At 41.5% G+C, this 24,949-nt stretch overlaps 9 protein-coding genes across 11 annotated transcripts; 6 read left to right on the forward strand and 3 right to left on the reverse strand.

Moving 5' to 3' along the window:
- The first annotated feature begins 320 nt into the window (after positions 1–320).
- LOC108113958 (homeobox protein SIX6) lies at positions 321–3,689 on the forward strand. The gene is made up of 4 exons (XM_017224671.2): positions 321–522; positions 1,542–1,942; positions 2,004–2,521; positions 3,389–3,689. The coding sequence occupies exons 1-4, from the start codon at positions 363–365 to the stop codon at positions 3,489–3,491; spliced, it is 1,182 nt and encodes a 393-aa protein (XP_017080160.2). The 5' UTR covers positions 321–362; the 3' UTR covers positions 3,492–3,689.
- Positions 3,690–4,028: 339 nt separating this feature from the next.
- Positions 4,029–5,837, forward strand: LOC108114198 (trafficking protein particle complex subunit 12). Its single transcript, XM_017225016.1, has 4 exons — positions 4,029–4,419; positions 4,504–5,088; positions 5,151–5,326; positions 5,386–5,837. Exons 1-4 carry the CDS (start codon positions 4,108–4,110, stop codon positions 5,765–5,767), a joined length of 1,455 nt encoding a protein of 484 aa, XP_017080505.1. The 5' UTR covers positions 4,029–4,107; the 3' UTR covers positions 5,768–5,837.
- A 123-nt stretch (positions 5,838–5,960) lies between these two features.
- On the forward strand, positions 5,961–11,163 carry LOC108114197 (mRNA (2'-O-methyladenosine-N(6)-)-methyltransferase). The gene is made up of 5 exons (XM_017225015.2): positions 5,961–6,124; positions 7,487–9,339; positions 9,402–9,527; positions 9,596–9,724; positions 9,784–11,163. The coding sequence occupies exons 2-5, from the start codon at positions 7,502–7,504 to the stop codon at positions 10,454–10,456; spliced, it is 2,766 nt and encodes a 921-aa protein (XP_017080504.1). The 5' UTR covers positions 5,961–6,124; positions 7,487–7,501; the 3' UTR covers positions 10,457–11,163.
- Positions 11,164–11,637: 474 nt separating this feature from the next.
- On the reverse strand, positions 11,638–13,401 carry LOC108114202 (peroxisomal membrane protein PEX14). Its single transcript, XM_017225020.2, has 3 exons — positions 13,164–13,401; positions 12,805–13,107; positions 11,638–12,362 (listed from the first exon to the last, which is right to left on the reverse strand). The coding sequence occupies exons 1-3, from the start codon at positions 13,272–13,274 to the stop codon at positions 11,934–11,936; spliced, it is 843 nt and encodes a 280-aa protein (XP_017080509.1). The 5' UTR covers positions 13,275–13,401; the 3' UTR covers positions 11,638–11,933.
- Positions 13,402–13,614: 213 nt separating this feature from the next.
- Positions 13,615–15,308, forward strand: LOC108114199 (peroxisomal membrane protein PEX16). Its single transcript, XM_017225017.1, has 2 exons — positions 13,615–13,905; positions 13,965–15,308. The coding sequence occupies exons 1-2, from the start codon at positions 13,794–13,796 to the stop codon at positions 14,879–14,881; spliced, it is 1,029 nt and encodes a 342-aa protein (XP_017080506.1). The 5' UTR covers positions 13,615–13,793; the 3' UTR covers positions 14,882–15,308.
- LOC108114196 (serine/threonine-protein kinase PITSLRE) lies at positions 15,234–20,733 on the reverse strand. 3 transcript variants are annotated; one of them, XM_017225012.1, is made up of 4 exons: positions 20,629–20,733; positions 20,366–20,566; positions 15,973–18,235; positions 15,234–15,912 (listed from the first exon to the last, which is right to left on the reverse strand). In XM_017225012.1, the coding sequence occupies exons 2-4, from the start codon at positions 20,428–20,430 to the stop codon at positions 15,379–15,381; spliced, it is 2,862 nt and encodes a 953-aa protein (XP_017080501.1). In that variant the 5' UTR covers positions 20,431–20,566; positions 20,629–20,733; the 3' UTR covers positions 15,234–15,378. The 3 variants fall into 3 exon arrangements, with proteins under 3 accessions (XP_017080501.1, XP_017080503.1, XP_017080500.1); XM_017225014.2 differs by adding an exon at positions 19,147–19,539 and having other exon boundaries at positions 20,366–20,721; XM_017225011.1 differs by having other exon boundaries at positions 20,366–20,721.
- Positions 20,734–21,124: 391 nt separating this feature from the next.
- On the forward strand, positions 21,125–22,114 carry LOC108114201 (distal membrane-arm assembly complex protein 2). Its single transcript, XM_017225019.1, has one exon. The coding sequence runs from the start codon at positions 21,186–21,188 to the stop codon at positions 22,041–22,043; it is 858 nt and encodes a 285-aa protein (XP_017080508.1). The 5' UTR covers positions 21,125–21,185; the 3' UTR covers positions 22,044–22,114.
- Positions 22,115–22,160: 46 nt separating this feature from the next.
- On the reverse strand, positions 22,161–22,671 carry LOC108114203 (coiled-coil-helix-coiled-coil-helix domain-containing protein 7). Its single transcript, XM_017225022.2, has 3 exons — positions 22,537–22,671; positions 22,384–22,482; positions 22,161–22,327 (listed from the first exon to the last, which is right to left on the reverse strand). Exons 1-3 carry the CDS (start codon positions 22,579–22,581, stop codon positions 22,214–22,216), a joined length of 258 nt encoding a protein of 85 aa, XP_017080511.1. The 5' UTR covers positions 22,582–22,671; the 3' UTR covers positions 22,161–22,213.
- A 21-nt stretch (positions 22,672–22,692) lies between these two features.
- Positions 22,693–23,958, forward strand: LOC108114200 (vacuolar protein sorting-associated protein 26C). Its single transcript, XM_017225018.2, has 3 exons — positions 22,693–22,800; positions 22,855–23,623; positions 23,700–23,958. The coding sequence occupies exons 1-3, from the start codon at positions 22,744–22,746 to the stop codon at positions 23,819–23,821; spliced, it is 948 nt and encodes a 315-aa protein (XP_017080507.1). The 5' UTR covers positions 22,693–22,743; the 3' UTR covers positions 23,822–23,958.
- The last annotated feature ends 991 nt before the right edge of the window (positions 23,959–24,949 follow it).

A 24,949-nucleotide genomic window follows, 5' to 3' on the forward strand; every position in this document is an offset into this window, starting at 1 on the left:
AATATACAAATCGGAAAAAGTGAAAAACGTTAAAAATTCTAAAATAGAGTCCAGTTTTTAGTTGTTAAACCAACATTGAAATTAACTCAGCAATATAAACAAAAACGTTTAAGTAAATAAATATAAATCAAAGGACTTAGTTTAAGCAATTCAACAGAAACCAAAATATGTTAAAAAATATAAGTGAAAAAAGCCAATATTAGTGACGAATAAAATAGCGAAAATAACAAAAATTAATCTTCAAAAAACGGTCAAGAAAAGTTCAGTGGAAAAGTAAAAATGATGAATTAAATAATCTAAAATCATTAATAAACATCATTAATAATATAAAATAATAAAATTTATAAAAAAAAATCATAATAATGTTCGAAAAAAACATGGATGGCAACAATCTATCGGTGTCCATTGGCGGTGATCTGGACTCCACAAGTTCCGGCGGCACATCTTCGGATCACTCAGCCGTGCAGCAGGACAACCTCAGTTCACCGATGGCCTACGGATCACTCTTTCTTCCAAATGCTGGTAAGCTTTGAGGGAGTCAAATATATTTATCCAAATTGGATCCAACTAGGTCTAGTCTTATCGGTGCAAATGGTCTAGAGACAAGACCAGGGAGTATCGTGTTTCGGGACAGAGGCGTCAATGAGGCGCTGCATAAACAATTAAAGCCTGGGACTTTTTTTCTGCTGAGGAGCACACATTTTTGAGGACTGCATGTGTAGGGTGCATGATGGGGTTATGCAGTTGTTTAGGAGATTGTTATGCAATTTAGTAGAGTTAGTCCTTTACTTGGATTTAAAAATATACAAGTTTGTGTTACATGTTTTCAATTTCAAGTCCCTTTTCATACTTATTTCAAATTAATATACGATTTTCACCTACATTTTATTATTAATTTGTCATCTTTTAACAATAAAGTTTTGATATAAGTTAATACCTTCCATCATAATCATTTTATTTTGTTGATATTGTACTTTCCTTATGGTTTAAACTTTAATGTAATAACACAGTTTAAAGGGCATTTAAAGTTCGCTGTTACTCTCAAACAATGCACCATCAAATGAGTTATGTTTTATAACATTTACATATTCACAATTGCATATCCACACATATACACATACTCGGATTTACTTTGACAAAATGTATGTAAGCATATCGCATTTATTTATTTGCTTGATGTCTCTTTCGGGCCTCAATATGATCCACAGTCCCCACAGTCGGAGGTGTCGAAAGACGACGATCGTCTTGGTCATGTCGGGCATTCGATTAGTCACATTCTGATCTAGGGTTCCCCTGGGGGGAAGGCGGGGTGTTTCATTGACCACCGAAATGGCACGTGAGAAAGAACTTCGAAAGAGCTAAATCTGGAGTGTCGGATCTCCCAGAAGACTTAGAATTTCTAGGAATTTAAATAATTGATAAAGTTTTTCGGTATATAATCACAACATTTGTGGTTCAGTTGGTCTTATTTGATATTGGATATATCTTTTAAGAACAATATTAAAATATTTTATTGTTTTTGTTTTATCTTTAAACTTCAGGTTATCGTGGAAACCTTTCATGCAAAACGGTTTTGCAATTAGATAAGTTTGCTCCCTATGAGGGAGCGGAAAAAGATCACCTGCTAGAGCGTCGCTTTCAGGATATCACCAACGACTATGATAAGTCCCCACCGCCCACCGCTTCAACCACGCCCACCCACTATCCCAGCCTGAATAGCATAATATTCGAGAATGGCAGCGGTGGCAATTTAGGCGATCTCAATGGTAACACCAAAACCGATTTATGCGGCTTGCAGAGGAGTGGAAGTGGATTGAGTGGTAATCCCGGCAGTGGAGGGGGTGGAGGTCATCTGATTTCCAATCTCACGGCTGCTCACAACATGACCGCAGTAGGAAGCTTTCCCATCGATGCCAAAATGCTGCAGTTTTCAACGGATCAGGTAAATTTCTAAAACTAAAAACATAATACTTACTTACTCTAACGATGGTACATTCCTCCAGATCCAGTGCATGTGCGAAGCCCTGCAGCAAAAGGGTGACATCGAAAAGTTGACCACCTTCCTTTGCAGTCTGCCACCCAGCGAATTCTTCAAGACCAACGAGAGTGTCCTGCGTGCCCGAGCTATGGTAGCCTATAACTTGGGTCAGTTCCATGAGCTCTACAACCTGCTCGAGACGCACTGTTTCTCCATCAAATACCATGTGGATTTGCAGAATCTCTGGTTTAAGGCTCATTACAAGGAGGCAGAGAAGGTTCGCGGTCGTCCACTTGGAGCAGTGGATAAATATCGCCTGCGGAAAAAGTATCCCCTGCCCAAAACGATCTGGGATGGTGAGGAGACGGTCTATTGCTTTAAAGAGAAGTCCCGGAATGCTTTGAAGGATTGTTACCTAACGAATCGCTATCCCACTCCCGACGAGAAGAAGACGCTGGCCAAAAAGACGGGACTGACGCTCACCCAGGTGTCCAATTGGTTCAAGAACCGTCGGCAGAGGGATCGCACGCCTCAGCAGAGACCGTAAGTTGACAAAGATTCATATTTTATGCTTTGATTTTATTTTTCTGAAAATTATTAAAGTTTTAAGTGTAGTTAGATTTTTTTTAACATTTCCCTAAAATCCAACTAACAAACTTCGTTTTTGCTAAAGGGCGAACATAACGCCGGCATGGCCATTTCCATTTCCTCATAACTCGTAAAACAATTCATTCAACACTTGAGCGTGTTTCGCCCTAGAACAAAACTCCGAAATCCGAACGCATATATAATCAATTGTTTGGGAATTGGCATTAAGAATCGTTTGTAAGTGACCGTAAAGCACTTGTGCGTCCAAGTCCGCCCACTTGAGCGTGTTTTATGTCCAATTTCGACCGGCTCCTTGCACGGTCCTCTGAATATTTATAGAGCCAAAAGGGACTCGAGACGTGCCCCGGCTCCTCCTAACGCAGCGCATGCGTGTAGCATGTGCCCTCCATCACACCCCGGGTATCCCGCTGTTCGATCGCATTGCCTCTCCATGGGCGTCAAATTGCAGCACACCAACCACATACCACACATTCGAAGTTCGGACCCACAAGTGGAGTAAATGTGTTCTTTTTAGCTGTTAAAACAGTCACAGTCTCACTTCCAGAACGAAAACCATCTTAGGATCATGTGAAAACCTAAAAATGGAGTCTTTAAAGATTACAAAAATATTATATAGTTTATTTGCGTTTTTTATGACCATTTTTTATTACAATTTTTATTATACAAAATTTAGGGATTTAAGATATTAAAATATACGAAATTTCTCCTATTTATTTATTTAGAAAATATTTGGATGATGGATGGATAACACTAAGCTTACATGATATCAAATCGAATTAAAAGTTTGTTGTTTAATTTCAGTGATATTATGTCGGTGCTTCCTGGGCAATTGGACGGTAATGGCTTCCCGCGCATGTTCAATGCCCCCAGCTATTATCCCGAAACGATTTTCAATGGGCAATAAAAAAATTGCGATCCATGCTAGGCTGTTTTTTTCGTGTAAATAATAATACGTTTTTATGTTAGGACAAAAGCAAATGGAAAACTGGTCATCAAATGGCACAACTTCGTTAGCTTTAGAATAAACTTATTTTTGCTTTATGTATTGTACAATACTATTAATAAACCAATGGAAGTAGATCAATAAACTCGAATAACTATATGTTTAAAATTGGATTTTATTTAAGAAGTTAGTATTTTAATAAATTTGAAATTGGATTTTATTTAAGAAGTAAGTATTTTCTGATATATAAGTTATAAAAAAAATGAACACCTTAAAAAATATTTCACATATAAAGCCGTGGAATTTTGTTCTGAAATTTCGCAAGTTTTGACATTCTATTCTCTTTGACACCAAACTTTACTTATAAGAATTATAAGTTATATAAGTATAAGTTATAAGATATATCCTAGTATTCGTACAAAACAACAAATACCTATATCAATTTTATATATATTTGACTATCGAAATAGTAATTTTAAACAAATGAATTATTAGCGCCACCCACAGCCGATAGTATTTTTCTTCCAGCTACGATAGTGACATCTCCATAAAGTTATCGGAAAAAACAGCAAAAGACATGTCAAATAAAATAAGCGAATATTTTGCAAACGATCCGCCCAGTTTCTTCGATGAGCTGGCTAATAAGCCCAAATCCAAGGACTTGCCAACAGAAGGAAGTTCCACAAGCAGCAATACCACCAATTCCACCACAAACATGATGTCCAACACCTTTACCGGATTTTTCCAGCCACCTGAATATGTTGAGACACCTGAGGCAGGAGAGGATTCCCTTAAAGTTACGGATGAGGTGCGAAACCTGTGGGAACTGCCTAAGGAAAATGATACGAGCAAACTTATAATGCCGGGAATCCACTTGCAAAATGATTTGGTAAATTAACGAATGAGCTCCAAATATAAAGTTTTGGAACAAATTACTTATCACTATATTGATCCTTATTGGGAATAATTCAAGGTTGATCCTATTAGCGTGGCAGTGACACAACATCTGGGAGAAGCCGAGTTGTCCTATCGTAAAATACTGCGCGTCGATGACGTCACACAGGACGAGCGCGGGCTACGAACCTTAATCCACGCCGGTTGCTATCGTACAGCTGTGAATCTAACTGGCCGCCTCCTGACTATTTATGGCCAGGGATACGGCAGATCTGGTCAACCGGCCAAACACTCTCCGCACTCCCTGCAATTGTGGTTCACCCGACTCGCTCTCCTCGCCAAACTAGGCGAGTTCGAGCTGTTGAGTGCTGAAGCAGAACCCTTTGGCCAGCTAACAAGTGCTGATGTCTTTTACGACTTCTATCCGGAGATGTACAATGGCAAAAGCGGATCCATAGCATGTTTTTCGTTCCGGCTTTTACTCGCAGAGCTTCCTATATATCTGGGAAAGCCTCACATCGCGTTGGACAGACTTTCAGAACTCCATGTCACAAGCCGGGAGATTAAAGAACACTATATAAATCTGCACAATAAGCAGGCGGAAGACTTTTGGCAGAGGCGATGCGAAAGGGTCTTGCATTCGATCATCAACTGTGGCTTGATGGTAAATTTAAAGGAAGAACTGCTACTTACAAATGAAATTTTAACAATTTTTCCTTTTTTCAGATGAAAAAATTCAGTATGATAGACGACATAATGGAGGGAACCCTTCTAAAGCGATCTAACCTGAGCAAGGAGGATCAACGATCCTTGTACTCCGCTTGGGGACGCATTTATCTTCAAATTGGTGATATTTTTGGAGCAGAACAAAAGTTTGCCGTCTCAAGAAGGTTGAGGGAAATGTAAGTTGCGACTAACACGAATATTTTGTTTTTTTCATTTATAATTTCCTTATTTTCAGAAACTCTTCGCCAGATCTGAGAGACCTGGTGGACAAAGGGCTAATAGCTGTGGCCAAAAACGATTTTCCTGAGGCGTATGTGATATTCCAAAAGGCTTTGCACTTGGATACCGGCAATACAATGATTCTTAATAATATGGGAGTGTGCCTTCTGTATGCTGGAAAGCTCAAGGATGCTATTAACCTGTACGAACGCGCTATCAACTTAAATCCCCAGAAATCCCTAAACGAGAGCTTGCTGGTCAACCTTTCGACTTTATATGAATTGGAATCCAACAACTCCAAAGCGAAAAAATACAATCTGCTGCGGCTAATTAACCGATACAAACCAGATCTCAACATAAGCATAGAAATTTGTCTGAAGCTGCAGACGATAAATTAGAAATAAAAAGTTGTTAAACATTCCAATCAAACAGAGTATTGAATATTCATAGTCGAGGGAAAATCGAGAAAATATATTTTTGGTCACAGCTAAAAAATAGACGAAATTCCGTTGAACCATCATACACGATTAATCGCGCCAAAGCAAACGATATGGCAGAGAACAATCGATACTACGCTGTCTATCGCCGTAATGCCATCTCGATTCGACTGCACAAGAGTTTCGTCGCTGAAAAAGAATTCGAGAACTTATTTATAAATTTGGATAGAAAATCGCGGGAATATTTACGTCCAGAGCACGCCTAAATGTTTGCAAACACGTAGCGCGTGCTTATCAGACTAGGATAGTTGAAACTAGGTGAGTTTTGTGGCGTTTCAGGGCGTTTCAAGCAATACGGCCACACGATGCCAGGCAGCGTATATAAAATGGAAAATATTGATGTGCCTGTGCCTCAGTGGGTGCAAAAAAGAAAGTGTAGAGAAATTTTCGTTGCACCCAGAATGTTGTTTATTTACCCCGATATCCTGCAAATTCCCTCATTGCTCCTTATCTAATCAAACGATGAAAATCACAGAAATTATTATATTTTCTCTTCTAATTTTTAGCGACTTAAGAGGCGACTTTTTGTGGGTGCATTAAAAAAGCGCGCCATTATTTTAGTGCTATGACGTAGCCGTCGGGGGCCACGAAATCAAGTGTAATTTTTTTTCGCAATTGTTTATATGGTGTGCATAATGCCTGCACACCGTACGGTTGTGTGTAGGTGTGTGTGCCAGCGAGGTGTGCGAATGTGTGTGTGCGAGTGCAGCAAATAATTTTGTATATTTTTTTTATTCCGCTTGTAGCGGTGCGCATACGCTTGGTACACGCTCGTCAAAACATATACACATAACCCAGGCAGAAAATCTCTATTCTTTTGCAATTTGTTTTGATTTCTCATTCGTGTGAGAGCAAGAGCGTTTACTTGCTCTCATGGCCTCTCTCGCTCATGCGCGCCGTCTCTCTCTTTCTTGTTTTCATTTTTGTGGGCGGCGAAATTACTGTTTTCTGGTTATATACTCTCTTTGGCGTTTGAGGATATTCTAGTCCATACTTTTAATGTTAATTTTCCTTACTCCCCATGATCTCCACGCATAATTTCGTCCGATTAAGCGTGCCCCCGATCTCGCTCCGCTGAGTGTCTGTATTCGACTAACGGCAGTTATGGGTCTACGTCGTGCGCTCACTTCGTTATCTGCTGTGAAGGCAATGCATAGTTAGCTATTTTCCGGCTAGAACTGGATTTATTATAGTCAGAATGGGGATAATGTTATTTGATTATTATTTTGTTGACAATCAGTAATTTAATTTGTATATTGTATTACATATATTCTCTTTTTTTTTTAAGAGTAAGGTACTATTATTTTTTTTTGATTTTCTATAACATGTTTGAATTATGTTTCCCTTGTGATTAATTAGGAAGTATTCTATATACTATATCTTTACTTTTCTTTTCTAGTATAGTTTATTTTACGTATTTCATTTTTTCACTGTTATTAGCCAAAGAAGTTAGAAAAAAAAAGCCAATTTAATGATTTCGAACTTGCCATCACTGAGCATTGATTATTGTTTATTCCCGCTGTCTCGCTCTCATCCCCCTCCCTCTGCTTCTTCCAATCAGCCGCTCTTCTCTCACTCTCCGATTCTAAGCATTTGTTTTTGTTTACCTCGCTCTTGCAGAAATAATCCCGCAGCATGGCAGCTAACAACAATAGCAATATACACAACCTGGGCGCGGGGACGGATAGCTTATTGTCCTCCGTGATTGCGTCGACGGGAACGCCAGGAATAGGATCATCACCGGTACCCATTCCCACCAGGTCCTCCTCCTCTTCCGCCGCACAGAGTGCCTGGGATCAGCTGACGGCAAGTGCCTCCAATAACATGGCACCTTCACCAACGGCAGGAGCTCCCACGGTCACGGGTCCCATATTAACGGACAATCCGGGCAGTGGGGCGGGCAGTTCACCAGTGGCCAGTTGTTCTTCACCATCAACTCCTACGAAGACACATGCTCCATCGCCGCTAGAGAGTATGGCACATACGCCGCAGGGTCCTCCAACGTTGGGACCTGGTGGTTACGGTGAAGAACTTACCGCCGAGCTGGTAAACCAAGGATGGCGAAAGTTTTGGTCCAAGCGGGAAAACCGGCCATATTATTGGAACAAGGTAACAGGCGAATCGTTATGGGAAATGCCCGGCAACAGACCTTTTGATCCTCTCACCGATCCCTTGGGAATCTGCCATGCGGGTGGTCCGACGCCGATGACTCCTAATATGCACCAACAGCAACAGCATCAGCACCACCACCATCATCTCAAGCGTCGGCCGTCGGACGACATGCACATCCACCCGAATCAGCAGCATCATGTGGGCGGTGGACCACCGATGAAGAAGTTCGTTCTTGCCGGACCCTGGGATCTGGAGGTGTGCACCAATGCGGTGATTGTGGAGCGACCTCCCACACTTCTGCCGCAACCGCATCCCGAGGTAGAGGCTCTACGAGCTGCCTTTAGCATGAAGTTGCTAAAAACCTACGAGGATCTATGCATGCGCAGGGAGAATATTAAAGCGCCAAGAGATTCTTTCAATCGTTGGCTTATGGAACGCAAAGTTATAGATACTGGCTGCGATCCACTGTTGCCCAGCAGCTGCCTTCCGGAAATTTCCAGCTCGATGTACCGTGAAATCATGTCGGATATACCTATCAAGATAGTGAAACCCAAGTTCACCGGGGATGCCCGGAAGCAGCTTTCTCGCTATGCAGAGGCTGCTAAGCAGATTATAGAATCCCGATCAGCGCCAGCTGAATCCAAGAAGGTTGTCAAATGGAATGTGGAGGACACGTTCCAGTGGCTAAGACGAACTGTAGGCGCAAGCTACGAAGATTTCCAGGATCGTCTGGCACATTTAAAACGGCAGTGTGAGCCCCACTTAGTAGAGACAGTTAAAAGTTCCGTTGAAACTCTGTGCGTTAAGATCTACCATTTGTCGGCTGATCATGCCCGCAAAATTAGGGAGCGCCATTTGCAGTTGCTCAAGGAGCACGGAATCCCGGAACCAACACCTCCGCCCCCACCGCCACACTTGAAAAAAGTGTGGTGCTATCCAATACAGTTTGCCGTCCCATCGCCACGGATGCCGACAATCGAGTATTTGCAGGATCGCGACCACATGATCATCAAGTACACGCCCGCCACTATCAATCAGCCGGATGCTCAGTACATCAACCTCACCTATCTGCAAAAACTGGAGCAGTTGTACCGCCACAACTGTTTCGATGACAAGAAATTCGATCTGTTCATCGGACGGGTGTGGTGTCTGCTCAAGAGGTATCAAACCTTTCTGGGCAATTCCTTGAACTCCTCCCAGGAGGCAGAGCTAACCCAGGCGGCCTTGCCAGTACCGGTGTTCGAGTGCTTGCATCGGCATTTTGGCGTGAGTTTTGAGTGCTTTGCCTCGCCATTCAATTCCTATTTCCGGCAATACTGCTCGGCGTTCGCCGATACGGATGCCTACTTCGGTTCCAGGGGGTAAGTAACCTATGAAATGATTACTTAATAGCTATATTTTAATTACATTGGTAACCTAACAGACCCTTCCTGGACTTCAAACCCGTTTCCGGATCCTTTCAAGTGAATCCTCCTCATTGCGAGGAGTTGATCGAGGCTTCTTTGCTGCACATCGACAAACTGCTCACCGACACTATGGAGCCACTAAGGTAAATTTTAACTATATTATATTTTATTTCTAATTAATTAATAAAATTTAATTAATACCCATTTCCAGCTTCATTGTATTTCTGCCTGAATGGAAGAGTATATCTAAGCTGGACGAGAGCATGTACAAGCGTCGCTCCATGGTGGTATTGGGCATGGCCCACGAGTATAGGCACGGCTATCAGCACATGTTGCAAAAGTGAGTCTAGTTACTAATTTCTGAAAAGAAGTTACTTATTGCTTATGATTAACTCGCAGATCCGATGTGCTGATTAAGTGCATGCAGGGTACCCAGGTGGTATGGCTTCAAAATAGCGCTGGATACGCGCGCTGGGGACCTAACGAGATTCGCGTAGAAGCACTTCGCGAGGCTTTTCGGCCGCAAAGAGATCGGGAGCGTGAACGAGCTGCTGTTGCGGCAGCAGCAGCTGGCGTAAGCTCCAGCCAACAATCGCCATCGACGCCTCCATCGGCCGCTTCATCTGCTCCAACATCTATCACCAGTACGAACAGTGGAATCAACAGCAGTGGTTCCTCTTCAGCCATCACAACGAACGCATGCAGCAGTCCGTCGCCTGCCACCACATCGGCGTCGATGTCGCCATTGTCCCCGCACACGCCCACCGGGAATCCGCCACCACAATTTCCGATGACCATTAGCAATACGAGCAGTAGCAGCAATCTGGTAGCCGCCTCACCCACTATGAGCGTGCAAAGCGATTGTTCATCGCCCTCATCGTCAACGATGTCCCTATCACCGGCTCCTGCATCAGGTGGTTATCCGGATGGTGGGTCATCTGCCACAGCGGCAGCGGTGAGCATTACAGCTACGACGAGCACATCGACAACTGGAGCTGGTTCTGCATTTGGCCAGACCAATAGCATCAGTAGTTCAGCCTCTACACAAGCGGTTATCAATTCAGCCGTCTAAAAGGGGGATCCTTCTACCCAGTTATGGTTCTATTATGTCCACACTTTCTGTGCACGTTCTGTTAGCATAAACTAGGTATACATTTGAGAAAGAGGGAAAAACCAATTGGGGTTCATTTCATACTAACGGCCATCTTACCAATTTCAAGATTTAATATCATGGAATTTCTATAAATTTTAATCAAAAAACGGAAGCTAAAAGTGAAAAAAAACTTCCTAATTTCGGTAAAAGTACACTTTTTAAAATTTCGTTTTAAATATTTTTGATTGTAATTAGGAAAACTAAAAAACATGCAATATTTTTCAAAACATAATTGGTTAATTTACACAAGTCAGTCAAGCCGATTATATGTTGATACCGTGTAAATTCGGAAATTTGAAAATACTGAATTATTTGTTATAAATCCTTTATATTTTTTGTCAAAGCTTTAATTTTCAAATGTACACAGTGCTCGGCCTTTGGCAGCTGGTTTTGCCCCAAATTGCATAATATGATTAATTGTAAATATGTTATATTTAATTTGAAATAGCTGATAAATCCCGGCCTGGCCACTATATATCTTATTTAACGAGTATGCCCAACAAACAAGGGCCAAGCTACCCAACAAAAGACTAATTTCGCATACTTAGTATGGGTAGGGTGTGCTTCTTTATCCTTGTTTCAGGGTATTTCGCAAAATATAAAATAAAAACCAATATTTAAATGAACTATGAAGCCCTTAACAATCTTTTGTGAGACTATTAACTTACTAGAATTTACTTTAAATGAAAAATTACGGAAACAAAATTATTTGAATACTAAATTATCGTATGTACAAATCGATAAAAATTAACGTAAGTAGTAAAGAAAATTAAATGAAGATAAAGCGAAAAACGGAAAGCGCAGAGAACCAAATTTTAGTAAAAAAAAAAAAAAACAAAAACCATAACTACGCACCGCACAATAATAAATAAATTAATTACAAATCTTTTAGGATATGAGTGGAGTTTGATTCAAACTCATTGACAAGCTCATAGCATATTCATAAATCAAACTAAAGGGAATTTAGCCAATTTATAGAAAGTAGCACTCGGCAAAATTTTTAGAAACCAATTATCGTCTAAGTCTAAATTTATTATCTAAACCGATATGCTACCCCACCCCGTATGTAATGATAAACAAAAAAACACTACACAAAAGCATTTTTGCGCTTAATTAAACAGTTTCTTTAAATTCAAACCTGTTATTATGTAAACATTTTTTATTATTACATTATATAGACATCGTATCGCATAAGTGTGTATATGTGAGTGTGTGTATGTACTTTTGGATATGGATTAGCTGTTGACTATAAAGAAAACTTAAATGCTATAAACGCAAAGCAAAAAATAACCAAAGAGTCTTAAAGGCATTTAAGGGAAACTCAATTTACAAAAACCATTTTCAGCTTAACTATGTATCGCTATATCGATATAGCCAGCCTCATATTCCGATTGCATTACATGATCTCCAAGCTGGAGTCACTATTCTTGGTCACCACTTCGGTCTCCGAGGACCCGGATCCGGAGCCAGCATCATCGCCTTTTTCATTGTCGTCCGACCCGCTGTGCCTATGATGATGATGCGGGGAGCCGGCTAATTGCCAGGCAGGAATTGATGGCACTGCAAGAGGGGCCACGGGGCCAGCAAACTGTTTACGGTTCAACAGCAGACCTTTGATGGCATCGAGATCGCTGCGGAAGTTGTTAAATTCGCGGTTTAACTGAAGGGAATGTTCCCTCTGCTGACTGGAGATCAATTCTTTGACCGCCGAGATCTCCTTGTTGAGGTCGTTGGTGCGCGTTTCCACCTTCTTATCTATGTCGTCAAGAACCTCATCGACCGGCTTCTTTTTGGGCTTGCCAAAGAGGTATGGCGCGATGTACTTCTGTAAAGGAAATGATGGTTTATTTATTTAATTGTGTGATAAGATAGATACACCCAAATGATCTTAGGACTGTTAACAAACCCCAAACAAACAAAGTTTCAGCTTCAAGTATGCGTTGAACTGACTGAATACTTTACGATTTTTTAAAAAACTTGTTAATATTGACTGAATAAATATAACGCGGCGCGATATTTTTAAAATGTCATTAAAGATTTATGTACACCAGCTGGAGATGAGATATTGATCTTTGAACTCTCATTTCGCCTTATGGAGTAGATGTTAATAATTCATTGTTGATGCTTAAACGTTCAAGTGCAAAAGGCAATTAAAATATATAAAATTATCCATATATGCCACTGATCCACATATTTCTCAATGTATTAAAATGAATATATAATTAGTATTATTACTATATCCTGGATTATTATACTGGATTACTTACCTTCCAAAACAAGTAGACCGCGTAAACAACTCCGCTGAAGAGGGCTGCCGAATGAAGTATTTCCCGTATTCGGCCAAATACCGTTGGCTGGGGTTGTAGTGCCTGGAGCTGGGATCCAATGCTGATCACCGTATTCGGAGTGGGATTCAGATTATTGGGATCTTGAGTGAAGACGCCGGCCCGTTCGCAGGCCAGTTGAATTTCGTGAGCGGTGAGACCTTTGGACCGTAGGAACTGCTGCTTCTGGATAAGCGTAGTGTGGCGCACTTTAGTGTTTTGTAGAAAGCTCACTGCAGTGGTTATCTGTATTGAATAGCCGGATTATAGATTAGACAAAAACTCGAGGGGTTACATATTACCAGTGATTCTCGGGGTAGTTGTTCTTCACCGCCGGCTTCAATATCCTGTTGTAATGAGGTTGACGTGGCCATGATGGTTGTGTCCCCGGTATCCGTATTATTGCTGGACATCTGTATATCGACTCTTAATTCAATCTTGCCAAGCTAATCCTCTCGAAAACGGAGCCGACCCCGATTTCAGTCGCAATTCTATCACAAAGTTCGGCACAAACCATAGTGTGACCAAACAGTTCATCCACTTGAAATCGTTAAAGCGTTACACATTCCACAATGCCGAGGTGTGAGGTGGATAGAGGTGTGACGTCATAAAAAGTCGGCTTGTTTAAGCAAATTGACGTATTATACGAACAATAATTTAAATAATTTGATTATTGCCTTTATTTTCTAGATCATTTGCAATTTATATTAAAAAGATTGACATTTTGAATAGTTTTTAAATCATATTTTTAAAGCATCTTAGCCACTAATCTTTGTACACAACCTTCCAATAATCTGATTATTGGCAAAAAAGCACTAACGCCTCTATCCATAATCCAGAACGTCCCAGCTGCACCTTTTTGTTTCACCTGCAGGCCGAACCTCCTCACTTTTATTTGATTTTTCGAGGAAAGGCGATATTTTCCGGATATAATGGATACTCTGAAGGGCATGCTCAAGGCATACGAGGCGTGGGTGGCCAAAAACCCGGATGTAGTGGGTGACTTCGAGACAACCGCCAAATGGGTTTCCTACTTTATAGCAGGTGAAGCAAGCTTTGAGTTGACATATATCATATAAAATTAACTGTTGGCCGGATTCCAGGTCGCATTTCTTCATCGAATGTGGTTAGCGAGCTGGTGTACACTTTATCCAACATGCTGGTGTTTTATAACGATCGGATCATCGAACGAGCACGTAACTCCCAGGAGAATTCAGTGATCCAGCAGCAATCGAAACTTTGCTACCGTCTAAAGGTCACGTTGACGACACTCGAATATAGCGAGGTTTTCATCGAGATATCAGCCCGCCGGCTTTTCGGTCAATCCGGCAAATGGTTAGTGATAGCGCTAATACAGGCCTTCAAGGCGGCGGGTCGTTTCTTTATCTTGAAACACTCCACTTCGGATATCATCACCTCGCCGCCAATCGCCTCACTGAATCGAAGGGCCCTGGGCAAGCAAAGAAAGTCTTCAGCGGATGGTGTCTCCACTACAAACGATGTGTTGCAATCCCAGCACTCTATAACCTTCCAACTAAAGCGGTCCGGTCGTGTGATCCGCAAAGTGGAGGGTGCTCCTCCCTTGCAATATCGCGACTTCAAGCTTCATATAGACAACAATGAGGCGGTGAAGACCCTGATCCCAAAAAAACTCCTCCAAGCCGAGTACCTGTATATATCCAAGCCCCTCATCCACCTGGCCGCCATGGGTTTGTTTGGCCAGAGAAGCTGGAAGCAGTATATGGTTGCATTATCCATCGATCTGTACAGCATCCACTTGTACCGTCAACACCGTGACCTCATGTCCAAGCAACAAAAACTTGAGTTGAGCAGGCGATGCATCAATATCCTCTACTTCCTAGTCCGATCGCCATTCTACGACAGTTACACTAAATCCAAGCTGGAGCGGATCCTGGACTTTGTGGCCACTAGTGTGCCCATTGCAAAGGTGGTGGCCGGACCTCTGAAAGACTACATTCCAACGTGGCAAAGCACTTACTTCTATCTCTGGTCCACTTAGACATTCTAGAGATGTAGCAAGAGTATTTCTTCTAGGCTAAGTTTTAAAGTTACAGGTGTAGATGCATTGGGAGTGTACAGAGGGGGGGCCGATTTTCGATTCTAAGATCCTAAGAATTCCGGAAGCGGAAAGTTAATCCTTGAACTATTAAAATATATACTTTAATATAAACAAAACGCAAATAACTTAAAAATAATCCCGGAAAAGAAAATTTTGCGCGCGAAGCCTAAAGTTCAAGTGTTAATTAACTTTCTGCTCTTAAGAATTTCCAGTTGTTTCACATCCCTTAATTTATCCCACCCTAATGTGATGGATTATTGCTGTTTAAATGAAAAATGCTAATTGATCCCAATTGTTTTGTATGGCTTTTTAAATTATATATGGAACAATATTTTTACACATACAATTAAACGAAATTTTTAACTTACATCTCTAACTATACATAACAATTAATCATAGTCGTAATTGGCTAAAAACACACAGAATCCAACTTCGAATCAGAACTTTAGACTGAATCCCGGTCCCATGGCTAGCTGGCGTTGCGTTAACCCGGAGTTCAGGACAAATCCTGTGCTGGTCGATGATGCGCCACCTCCGTGGCTCTTCTTGTTACCGGTTATAATTCCCGATGAGAGCTTGTTTCCAGCACCCATGACAATGGGTTCATCGCGGCCCAGTTGCTTAAACTGTGAGCCACCGGACGGCGGTTTGGGTGACGAGGCCTGCGCCTTGCGAGCTCCCAATTCGCTTTTGGCCGGCCAGGTGGGAAACATGGAGGGATCGATGGGCAATGGCAGCTCTTTGAAGTAGTTGTGCTTTAGGGCCGCGTCGGCGGACAGTCTTTGTTTTGGATCGTACGTTAGCAGGCCCTGCAGCAAGGACAGTCCCATGTCCGAAGTCTTCTCCTGGAAGTGCTTGCGCAGCTGCGAGACGGGATACTCGGTGAACTGAGAGTTCTGCGAGAGCATGTTCTTCACGGCGGGTAGCTCAGTATATCCAGGCCAAATCTTCTCGTTTGGGGTACCCAATTCCTGAAAAAATATAACAAGTGGTTAATATTCCTATACATAAGTTATAAATAATATTCTTACCTTGAAGATTCTGTTAAGCTCATCGATCTCCGATTTTCCCGGGAAGAGCGGCAACATCTGCAGGAATTCGGCGAAAATGCAGCCTACCGACCAGACGTCAATTGGCGTTGAGTAAACGGGCGAGCAGAGCAGCAATTCGGGGGCACGGTACCACAAAGTGACTACAAGCGAGGTGTACTTCTTGATGGGCGAGCCGTACTCTCTAGCCAACCCAAAGTCGCCCACCTTAAGGATGCCCTTGTGGGACAAAAGAAGGTTGGAGGTCTTCAGATCACGATGCAAGATCCAGTTATCATGGAGATGGTACACTGCTTTCAGAAGCTGTTGTGTCAGGCACTTGACTTCTCCGGGAAAGAAACTCTGCTTACGATTCTTCATCGTTTCCATCAGCGATTTCAGATCGTGCTCCACATAGTCCATCACAATGAAGATCTTGTCCATGTTGGAACCGACCACAATCTCGCGAACGGTTACGATATTTGGATGCTGTCCCTTCAGAAGGGTGTTTATCTCCCTAAGAGATGTAATGGGAAAGCCTTCCTTTTCCTTTTCCATCTTAAGTCGCTTAAGTGCAACAATCTCGTTAGTCCTTTTATCCTTAGCGCGGTATACAACGCCGTAGGTACCCTCCTCGATGCGATTTAGACATTGGAATTCCTCCACAGAGCGACATCCCTGTATGCCGGGATAGTAGTTAGGAAGGGGAACGCCCTTGTCATCGCATGGAACTTGATCTTCAAGCGACTTTGGTGCCTTTTCCATGAGTTTCTCATCCGGCTTTTCATCTGACTGTTGTTGTGTCATTCCGCGTTCCTCGCTGCGTGTGCTGCTGCTGGGGGAGTCAGCTGCTCCGTCGTCCTTTCGATCATCCTCATCCTCCAGGCTGCTTTGACTTTTAGAACGAGATCTGGAGCGACTACTCTGACTGGACTCGGAGCTGCTTTTAGAGCTCACAGAGCGAGATCGCTGGCGTTGCTTGGGCGACTTGTAGAGTTCTCCTACGCTTAGTGGACTGTCAGGCAATGGTAAATCCTCATCATCATCCTCCAAATGAGGCTTGGATTTGACCTTACTTTTCTTTTTGCTAACGTAACTTTCTTCGCTGCCCGATTCTGTGGCGCTTTCGGCACTGCCATCCTCGGCATCATCCTCATTTGAGTCGTTATCTTCGCTTTCCTCATCATCATCATCTTGGATAACCTCGACCACCTCTTCCCGCCTCTTCTTGTGTTTAATCTCTTTATCATAGTTATCCGGCTTAGACTTCCTCTTGACTTGAATATTTAAACCTGCGGTTACGCTTGCAGCTACTGCTGTTGGACTCAGTGCATCACTGTGCTCGTTTCGCTCGCGTAGAAATTCCCGACGAGCTTCCAGTTCGTCCCGAGCTATATGCTTTCGGTGTCGGCTGTCACGCTCGGCGGCAAGTAGCTTATCTCGGCGAGCCAATAACTCTTCATCCTCAGGCATCTTTCTTCTTGTGACCTCTACTTCATCGTGCCACTTGGATCGATGCGACTTGTGCTGGTGCTGATGCTGGTGCTCAGGCTCGGGACTGTCCAGCAGCTCGATGACGCGATCGTGGCGACTTTGCTTGTGGCTACTTCGTCCAGATCGCTCCCGCTCCTTGCGTCCGCTCTCACGACGCTCACTTCGCTCGCGATGCTCATAATTCTCCTCCGTTTCGTAATCCTTAACGTAGTTATGCCGCTTTTTAAGCAACCTGGAACGCAGATCCTGCTCCAAGCTTTCAGCATCCTTGCTCTCCACGTATTTACTACCACGTCGGGGTGGTTCCTCCATCGGATAGTCACCATGCCGACTGCTCGAATGATAACCCGATGGATAGGAATGGTAATCGGCACGGGAAGCTGCTCGAGCTCCGCCTAAATGCTGATGATGATGATGGTGGTGGACAGAATAGCTGGTAGCCGTTGGAAGGGGCTGCTGTTGCTGTTGAGGTGGTTGCGGGTAGTGATAGGCGTGGCCCAGGTGGTGCTTCGGATATGCGGCAGCCACATTGCTGCCCCTTTCGCGATGATGATGATGATAATGCTCCTCCCGGTTTCGGTATTCATAACGATGATCACGTTCCAGTCCTAGTCCACCGCCGCCCAAGTCTTCCCTCTCCTTGTGGCGTCGACGCTCGCGGGAATGTTTCTTTTTCTCACGCCTAGAACCAGATCCCATTTCCCGACTGGCCTGTGGGGGTTGTATGTACAAAGCATCGGAGTCCGCCTCGTGATCATCATCCTCGCCTCGGCTAAAAATAAGAAAGAAAGTCCAAAATTATGGTGTCATGCTATATGTGGTGTCCCATCTGCTGATGATTCTGGACCGATGCCTGACGATGACCCTCGACCCAGTTGACCAGGCGCTGCTCTGACCATGTTGACCATATTGCTGCTAGCAGGTTGCATGTTGCTGCAGTCGGTGTTGCGGATTACATTTTACACTTGCCCTTGGATGCCTTAAAAACTCGAGTCCACACTAGCTCTGGAATTCTTTCGAGATTAGATACAAATCTTTGGTGCAGTACATAAGCGGATTATTAGGGTTTATTTGAAGCAATCGAAGATCGAAGTTGCTCGGATAAGTTGGATAAGCCCATATCCAAGCATCAACGAGTGCAATTAGGTGGGTCGATTTGTGGACACATAAACAAAGTTTGAAGTCATGGAGACAATCTGTAATCAAGGGCCATTAAATACTTTTGCATTGCACATTAAAGTTAATAAACGCAATAAAATTTAAGACATTTGTCGCTAGAAATAGTTGATAAATTTATTGTTTTTCCACTTTTTAATTAAAAAAAGCTCTTTAGTGTTAAATACAAAATAACTTACTGTGCCCAAAAATTACATAATTGCTGCCGAAAAAAATGGTTATCGCCCCACCATTGAGTGCAATCAAATGAAGTACTTACCCGATCCCAGAATCCCGTGACTATTCCATGGAGCTCGAAGCTCCTAAAAACTCCCAAGGGCTGTAAAATGTAAAACACTTACACGACTGACTGCGCAACCTGCTGGGAATGAGAGTTATCTTTTTGAAAGACAGAGAGACACGAAAGACATTGAGACAGGACTTGGAAAGAGGCATTAGCAAATATATAGTATACAATATTGTGTGTTTTTGATTCAATTGAGATTATTACAGATTATAACAATTTACCGCCAGCAGCACATGAATCAGATCTATATCGATCGATCAATCGTTTCGGTTCGAAGCTTATCGGACCTTGATTCCGATTCTCGGGTGTTCAGTATTCGGTTCTCGGTTTTAGGAACACATTTTATTAGCCAGCGGCGGGTCAAGCGAGATTAGTGTAGGTTGGCTTGAGAAGATTCGGTCCGGTCTGCCGTTGACACTGCAGGTGCATAGTTTTTAAACTCGAATTTTGCATATTTGCTTGCACTTTTTTCATTCGTTTTCATTTTGGTTTTTTTGTTTTTATTATAGTATTGTTGGTTTTTTTTTTTTTTTTTTTGATTATTATGATTATTATTAGGAATTGTTGTTGGCCATCGCGCGCCTCGGTCATGGGACAAGTACACACTTTTTGGCCTATTTGCAACGAAAAAATTCAAGTCAATTAAACGGTACAATAAATTCAATAAATTTTTAATCGTCATAAATTGGTTTTTGTTTTCTTTTGGTTTTTGGTATTCTTTTTTGTTATTAATCAAGGAGAGCAAACAAGCGCGAAAGGGATGTTGGGGTGATATATATGCATGTATGTATATTTGGGGCGAATGTTCTTTTTACAAACGCAATTTTCGTTTCAAGATTATAGAATTAGCATGTACAATTTGTTATAGCCAACAGATAAAGATGGTGAGGCGAAAATTGTCCATCCTCTGCATACACACACATGCAACAGTTGTGGGTACGAGTGCGGTCAAAATAAAAGTTGTATTTTTTGTAATGTAAATAGTATACATTAATATTTATAAGATTTCCTTATCAGTATTGCTATGTTAAAGGTTACAGAAATTCGACATTTATTTGATTATTTTTCCCAAAAAGAGTACTTTTAAACATTACCATGTGTACAAATTGTGTTTAATTGAAGGAATAACTGAAATCCGGACAGACCTTTTTGTTTACCCATTAACAATTAAAATCAGTTCGTTTCAAAAACATTCTTATCACCTTTTGAGTATTTCACCACTATTATTGCGACCGCAGCTGTAAGTGTGGGTGAGATATGACAACGGCGGTATACAGTTAGAATCTGGATAGATTTTTAACGGAATTCCCGCCGCGTTGCCAGCTCTCATGTGTATATGTACGCCTCTTTGTGTGTATGCAGCAACAATTTTCCATGAATCGCATATTGAGAATTGGAGAATCTTTGAGTTTTCCCCATAACCCCCCGGATAATACACACCTGTGATAATGCCCATCGTTGGGGCTCCTCAACTGGCCATCCTCGCTGCCAGACGAATTGACCATTTTTTCCGCACGCTGTATGCAGTTAATTTCGCCAATTAAAATGCCAATTGCACGGTTTCCCCTTGGCGCTGATTCACGTAATTTTCGACAGGATTCTGCGGCGTTTGCCTCGCTGCCGTTGTATTCAAAAGTTTGTCTGGCGGTTGATCAGCATTTAAGTAACTTAGCTGGTTCTTTTTTCGGTGGTATCTCACGCACTTTTCAGTAAAAGTCGTCTGCCTTTCTTTTGCTCTTTTGTGGTGGAAATGTGAAATTCAGCGTTTGACAGCACACAAAAGTAAAATGGCGTCGCATCAGCTTGGGGATGACAACTTGGCACGAATGTGAGTTCTAGCAGCTGATGCGTCAGCTGCTGCGATTTCACCCGCGCATTTGTTATCACTCACTCACGAATTGGATTGAATTTAGGAAATAAATGAATAATCCTTTACATCTGACAAATAAAGAACTCATATTCTGTTCAAGCTGAAGCGCAAAATAAAATTTGTGTCAGTAGAATGGTTTAAATATAGTTAATCTCATATATTGCCCAAAGTTCCACAAGAAAAAAACTGAAAGGTAACAACCAATTTTAACTTATTTTTAAATTTTTTTATTTTAAGCTCCGCAGCAGTTAAATCCTAATGTAAAAATGCCATACAAAGTCCTTTGAACTCCATAAAATCACATCGTGAGTCACGCTAGTGTTCATGTAATGTGCACATCTCTAATCCGGTTGAAATCGAACATTTATTTACTAAAATCATACCATAAGCATGTTGCAGCGCCTGTCGCGTGGATTTTCCTCCTTAAGGCGATGTGGCGGCCGGATGGCTTCTACCATGCCCACCAATCAGGAACTGGCAGGCGAGGAGACAGAGGTCAGTGCGAGGGTGAAGAGGATTCGCGCGGAATTGGCCGCTGACAAGCAGAAACTAAAGTGGCGGACTCCCATCGGCGACCGACCGGAGGATTGGAACAGCAAACTAAAACTGTTCTCCGATGCAGAACAGACCTCTGATTTCATCGTGATGATGCAGAAGCCCATTGATTTTAGTCCCAAAAATATAAGGAGATGGTGGGATAATCGAGAAGAGCGAATCGAACGCCACATGCAACAATTTATCCCGGAAAGACATAAGATTCTGGGTGCCGAATTGGCTGCCGCACATTTCATCCTCTATCGCGGTGGTGCCGCCAAATTTATCAACGATTCCCGATGGCATCGGGCCACAGAGGATGGTGAATTCAACCTGCCTAATAAGTTCGATCCTGGATATAAGGTGGAGGCCTTAAGGTGTGATAATATGGTCCTCTACTACGAGGGATTGGAGAATCTGCGCTGCCTGGATTCTCTGAAGTTTTTGTCCTTTCACAATGTTAAAACCTTTGATGACTGGTGCCTGGACAGAATATCGGGAGGTGGTTTTCCTCATCTGGAGGTGTTGGACCTCTCAGGTACCCAAATCACCACCAATGGACTGGCATGTCTGTATCGCCTACCGCAGCTTAAATTACTTATCCTGGATGATCCCAAGAAGACTCTGGAACTGGAACTGGCTACGTCCATGTTGGAGGAGTCTATGCCCACGCTGAAAATTGTAGGAGCCGATGTTATTCACAGCCAAGGCTAAATTTGTTAATGTGTAAATACCAAATTTATAGGATTATAAATTAAATTATACAAAAATATTACAAGTTAAAACTTTTCGTATCCAGTTTATCAACTTTTACTATAAAGGAAAGGGCAATTGATGTAAAAACTTTTTTTTATTAAGGTAGTAACGTTTTTTTAAATATGATATCAGCTTTGCTGAGGTTTTCCTTTCATATATTCAGATTTGATCGCCTCCCGTTCTTCCAATGGTGGTAAATACGGAGCGATTCCTTTGGCTCTCCTTTCACTTTTCACTTTGTTCTGTTGTAAAGTTAAATTTCAGTTTATTTCACAATAAGTTTAATTGAAAAACTTACCCAAAACTCTTTGCAATTATTATAATTAGCAAAATAAACTTCGCACTTGTCGCGATCAAAGTTGTTTTTGTTGAGGCATTTGAATGACAGCTCCTGTTCCTGTGTTTTAAATATGTTATTTAAAATATTAATATTTTTAATGAATAGGCAAACCTTTAGGCAGGGATTGTCCCTCTCTGCATTTAGATTGCGAGGCATTTGAGGATAAAAAGAAATATTCAAATGAAACTTATATAAAAATTCAATTGTTTTCGTTTATTTGGGATGGGGACTACCAACTTGCTAGACAGCTGATGTCAGGGCTGCCAGACTGGCTCATAATAAATCAGCTGTTTCATTTGTTTTTATTTGCTGATTAAAATGTCACTGCTCTTTGATATTAAATTAAAGAGAGAAAATAAGGTTTACTATGAAAATGTAAGATAAGTATATTATAGTAAACTGTTATTTAATGGAAATTTATATTCTCAGGATATGCTGTTGGGCTGCGTGCAGTTTCAGTGCACGCAGGAAACGAAACATGAAGGAATTATGTTATACTTGGAAGGGATAGTTAATCTACAATTAAGTGCAAAAACAGTGGGACTATTTGATGCTTTCTATAACTCTGTGAAGCCCATTAATCTGCTGCAGAATAGCTTGGAGTTATCTGCCCCCGGAAAGCTGAGCGCCGGTCGTTCTGAGTTTCATTTCGAGCTGCCTTTGGTGTGCAAAAAGGAACCGCGAATTCTTTATGAAACCTACCATGGTGTCTTCATCAATGTTAATTACCAACTCAATTGCACTGTGAAGCGTAATTTTCTGGGTAAATCCATGAACAGGGTCCAACAGTTCTGCGTGCAATACAAACCAGTTCCATTGGGCGAGGATTCCATGAAGGTGGTGCCCTTCAGTCTGAGTCCAGATTCATTACAAAAGAATGCCAGTGCCAAGGAGAGATTGTCCATGCCGAGATTCCTGATCACAGGTCGACTGGATCGTAGTGAATCCTGTGTTACCACACCAATTACCGGCAGCATTACGGTTCAGCACACGGAGGCGGCCATTAAGTCTATTGAATTGCAATTGGTTCGCGTGGAGACCTGCGGTTGCGATGAGGGATATTCCAAGGATGCCACTGAAATTCAGACCATTCAAATAGCCGATGGTAATGTGCTGCCGAAACTAGAGCTACCCATCTATATGGTCCTGCCAAGGTTGTTCACCTGCCCCACGCTGCTCACCAAGAATTTTAAAATCGGTAAGGGTCTCATTAAGTAACCTAATGCCTTACTCTAGTAACCATTAATTTTTTATATTTTTAACATTTATTTTAGAGTTCGAACTAAATCTGGTTGTGGTGTTCAAGGAGGACTACACGGTCAGTGAGAACTTCAAAATAGTGTTAAAACGTTCGGCAGGTCCTTTGCCTAGCAAAATAACAACCGCAGGACGTTGACTTAATTATCTATCATCTATCAAATATGGCAGCTATTTTATGAATATACAAGAAACTCAAAAATGTAATAAACTATTTTTTTTAGTTAAATAATTTCTAAGTTATATTCCAAACATATTAAAAATATATAATTTGTATTTGTTTAAAGAATCTTTTAAAGGGCAACTCAATGTATTATTTAAATCTTAAAGTATCAAATATACAAAACAAAACTTAAATTTAATTAAAATGGAACCTCTTGACATATGGCTACTTATCAAGGGTTACTTCACTTCAAAAATCCCGCCACCGCAATCAGCTGAAAGTTTGCCATTTGCCAGGATTCTTTGGCTGTTGTTCCATGAGAATTGCAATTTGGTCTAGTTTATTTCGCATGCGATTTTTGTTGGTCCTCTAAACGAGAAATATTTAGTGTCCGGCTGTTTTATGTTGCGTGAAGCCTTTGATAAGTGTCGTAAAATGAAATTGCTTTTGTAATTTGAGGTATATGTTAGTTCAAAATTTCGGTGAAACTGCGGTTGACGGACTAAAGTGGACAAAACGTTCGCTTTTTGGTAAGTGCTAAAGCCACCCACTAAAATGCACTTGTTGTTTCTTTTTTTTTTGGTAGAAAAATTTCGGAAATAAACAGGCTGGAAATTTAAAAATCAACAAATTAAATCATATTATAAATTTATTTTTAAAATAATAATACGAATTGTTACAAGCATTGGTTTTTAATGACTGGAACTTAAGTAATAATGTATATTTTTTAGTTAGTAAATAAAATCAGAAACCAGACTGTTTACTTAGGCGTCTTACCATATATTCACTTTATTTTTAAATTTAGCTCGAAAGTGTTAAAGGTCAAAATGCTTACAGACATAAAATCAATTTTCATTTTACATTTTATAAGCTATAGAAGGCAGATCGACAGTGATTAAAGTAATTCCAATGAAATGAAATACCTTTGAAATATTCATATTGTTTTCCTTGCAATTGATTGATTTGACAAACACAGCATACATAAACTCGACAAATTTTAATCAATTGCTGGATGGAGAGTGAAGAACAAGCATCTCGATTACGTTTTCCCTTCATCATTATTTCCATTGTTTACCTGCGATTTGCTTTCAATCGGAGTCCACC

Source organism: Drosophila eugracilis, unplaced genomic scaffold, assembly GCF_018153835.1.
Source record: "Drosophila eugracilis isolate 14026-0451.02 unplaced genomic scaffold, ASM1815383v1 contig_2154, whole genome shotgun sequence".
Lineage (NCBI taxonomy): Eukaryota > Metazoa > Arthropoda > Insecta > Diptera > Drosophilidae > Drosophila > Drosophila eugracilis.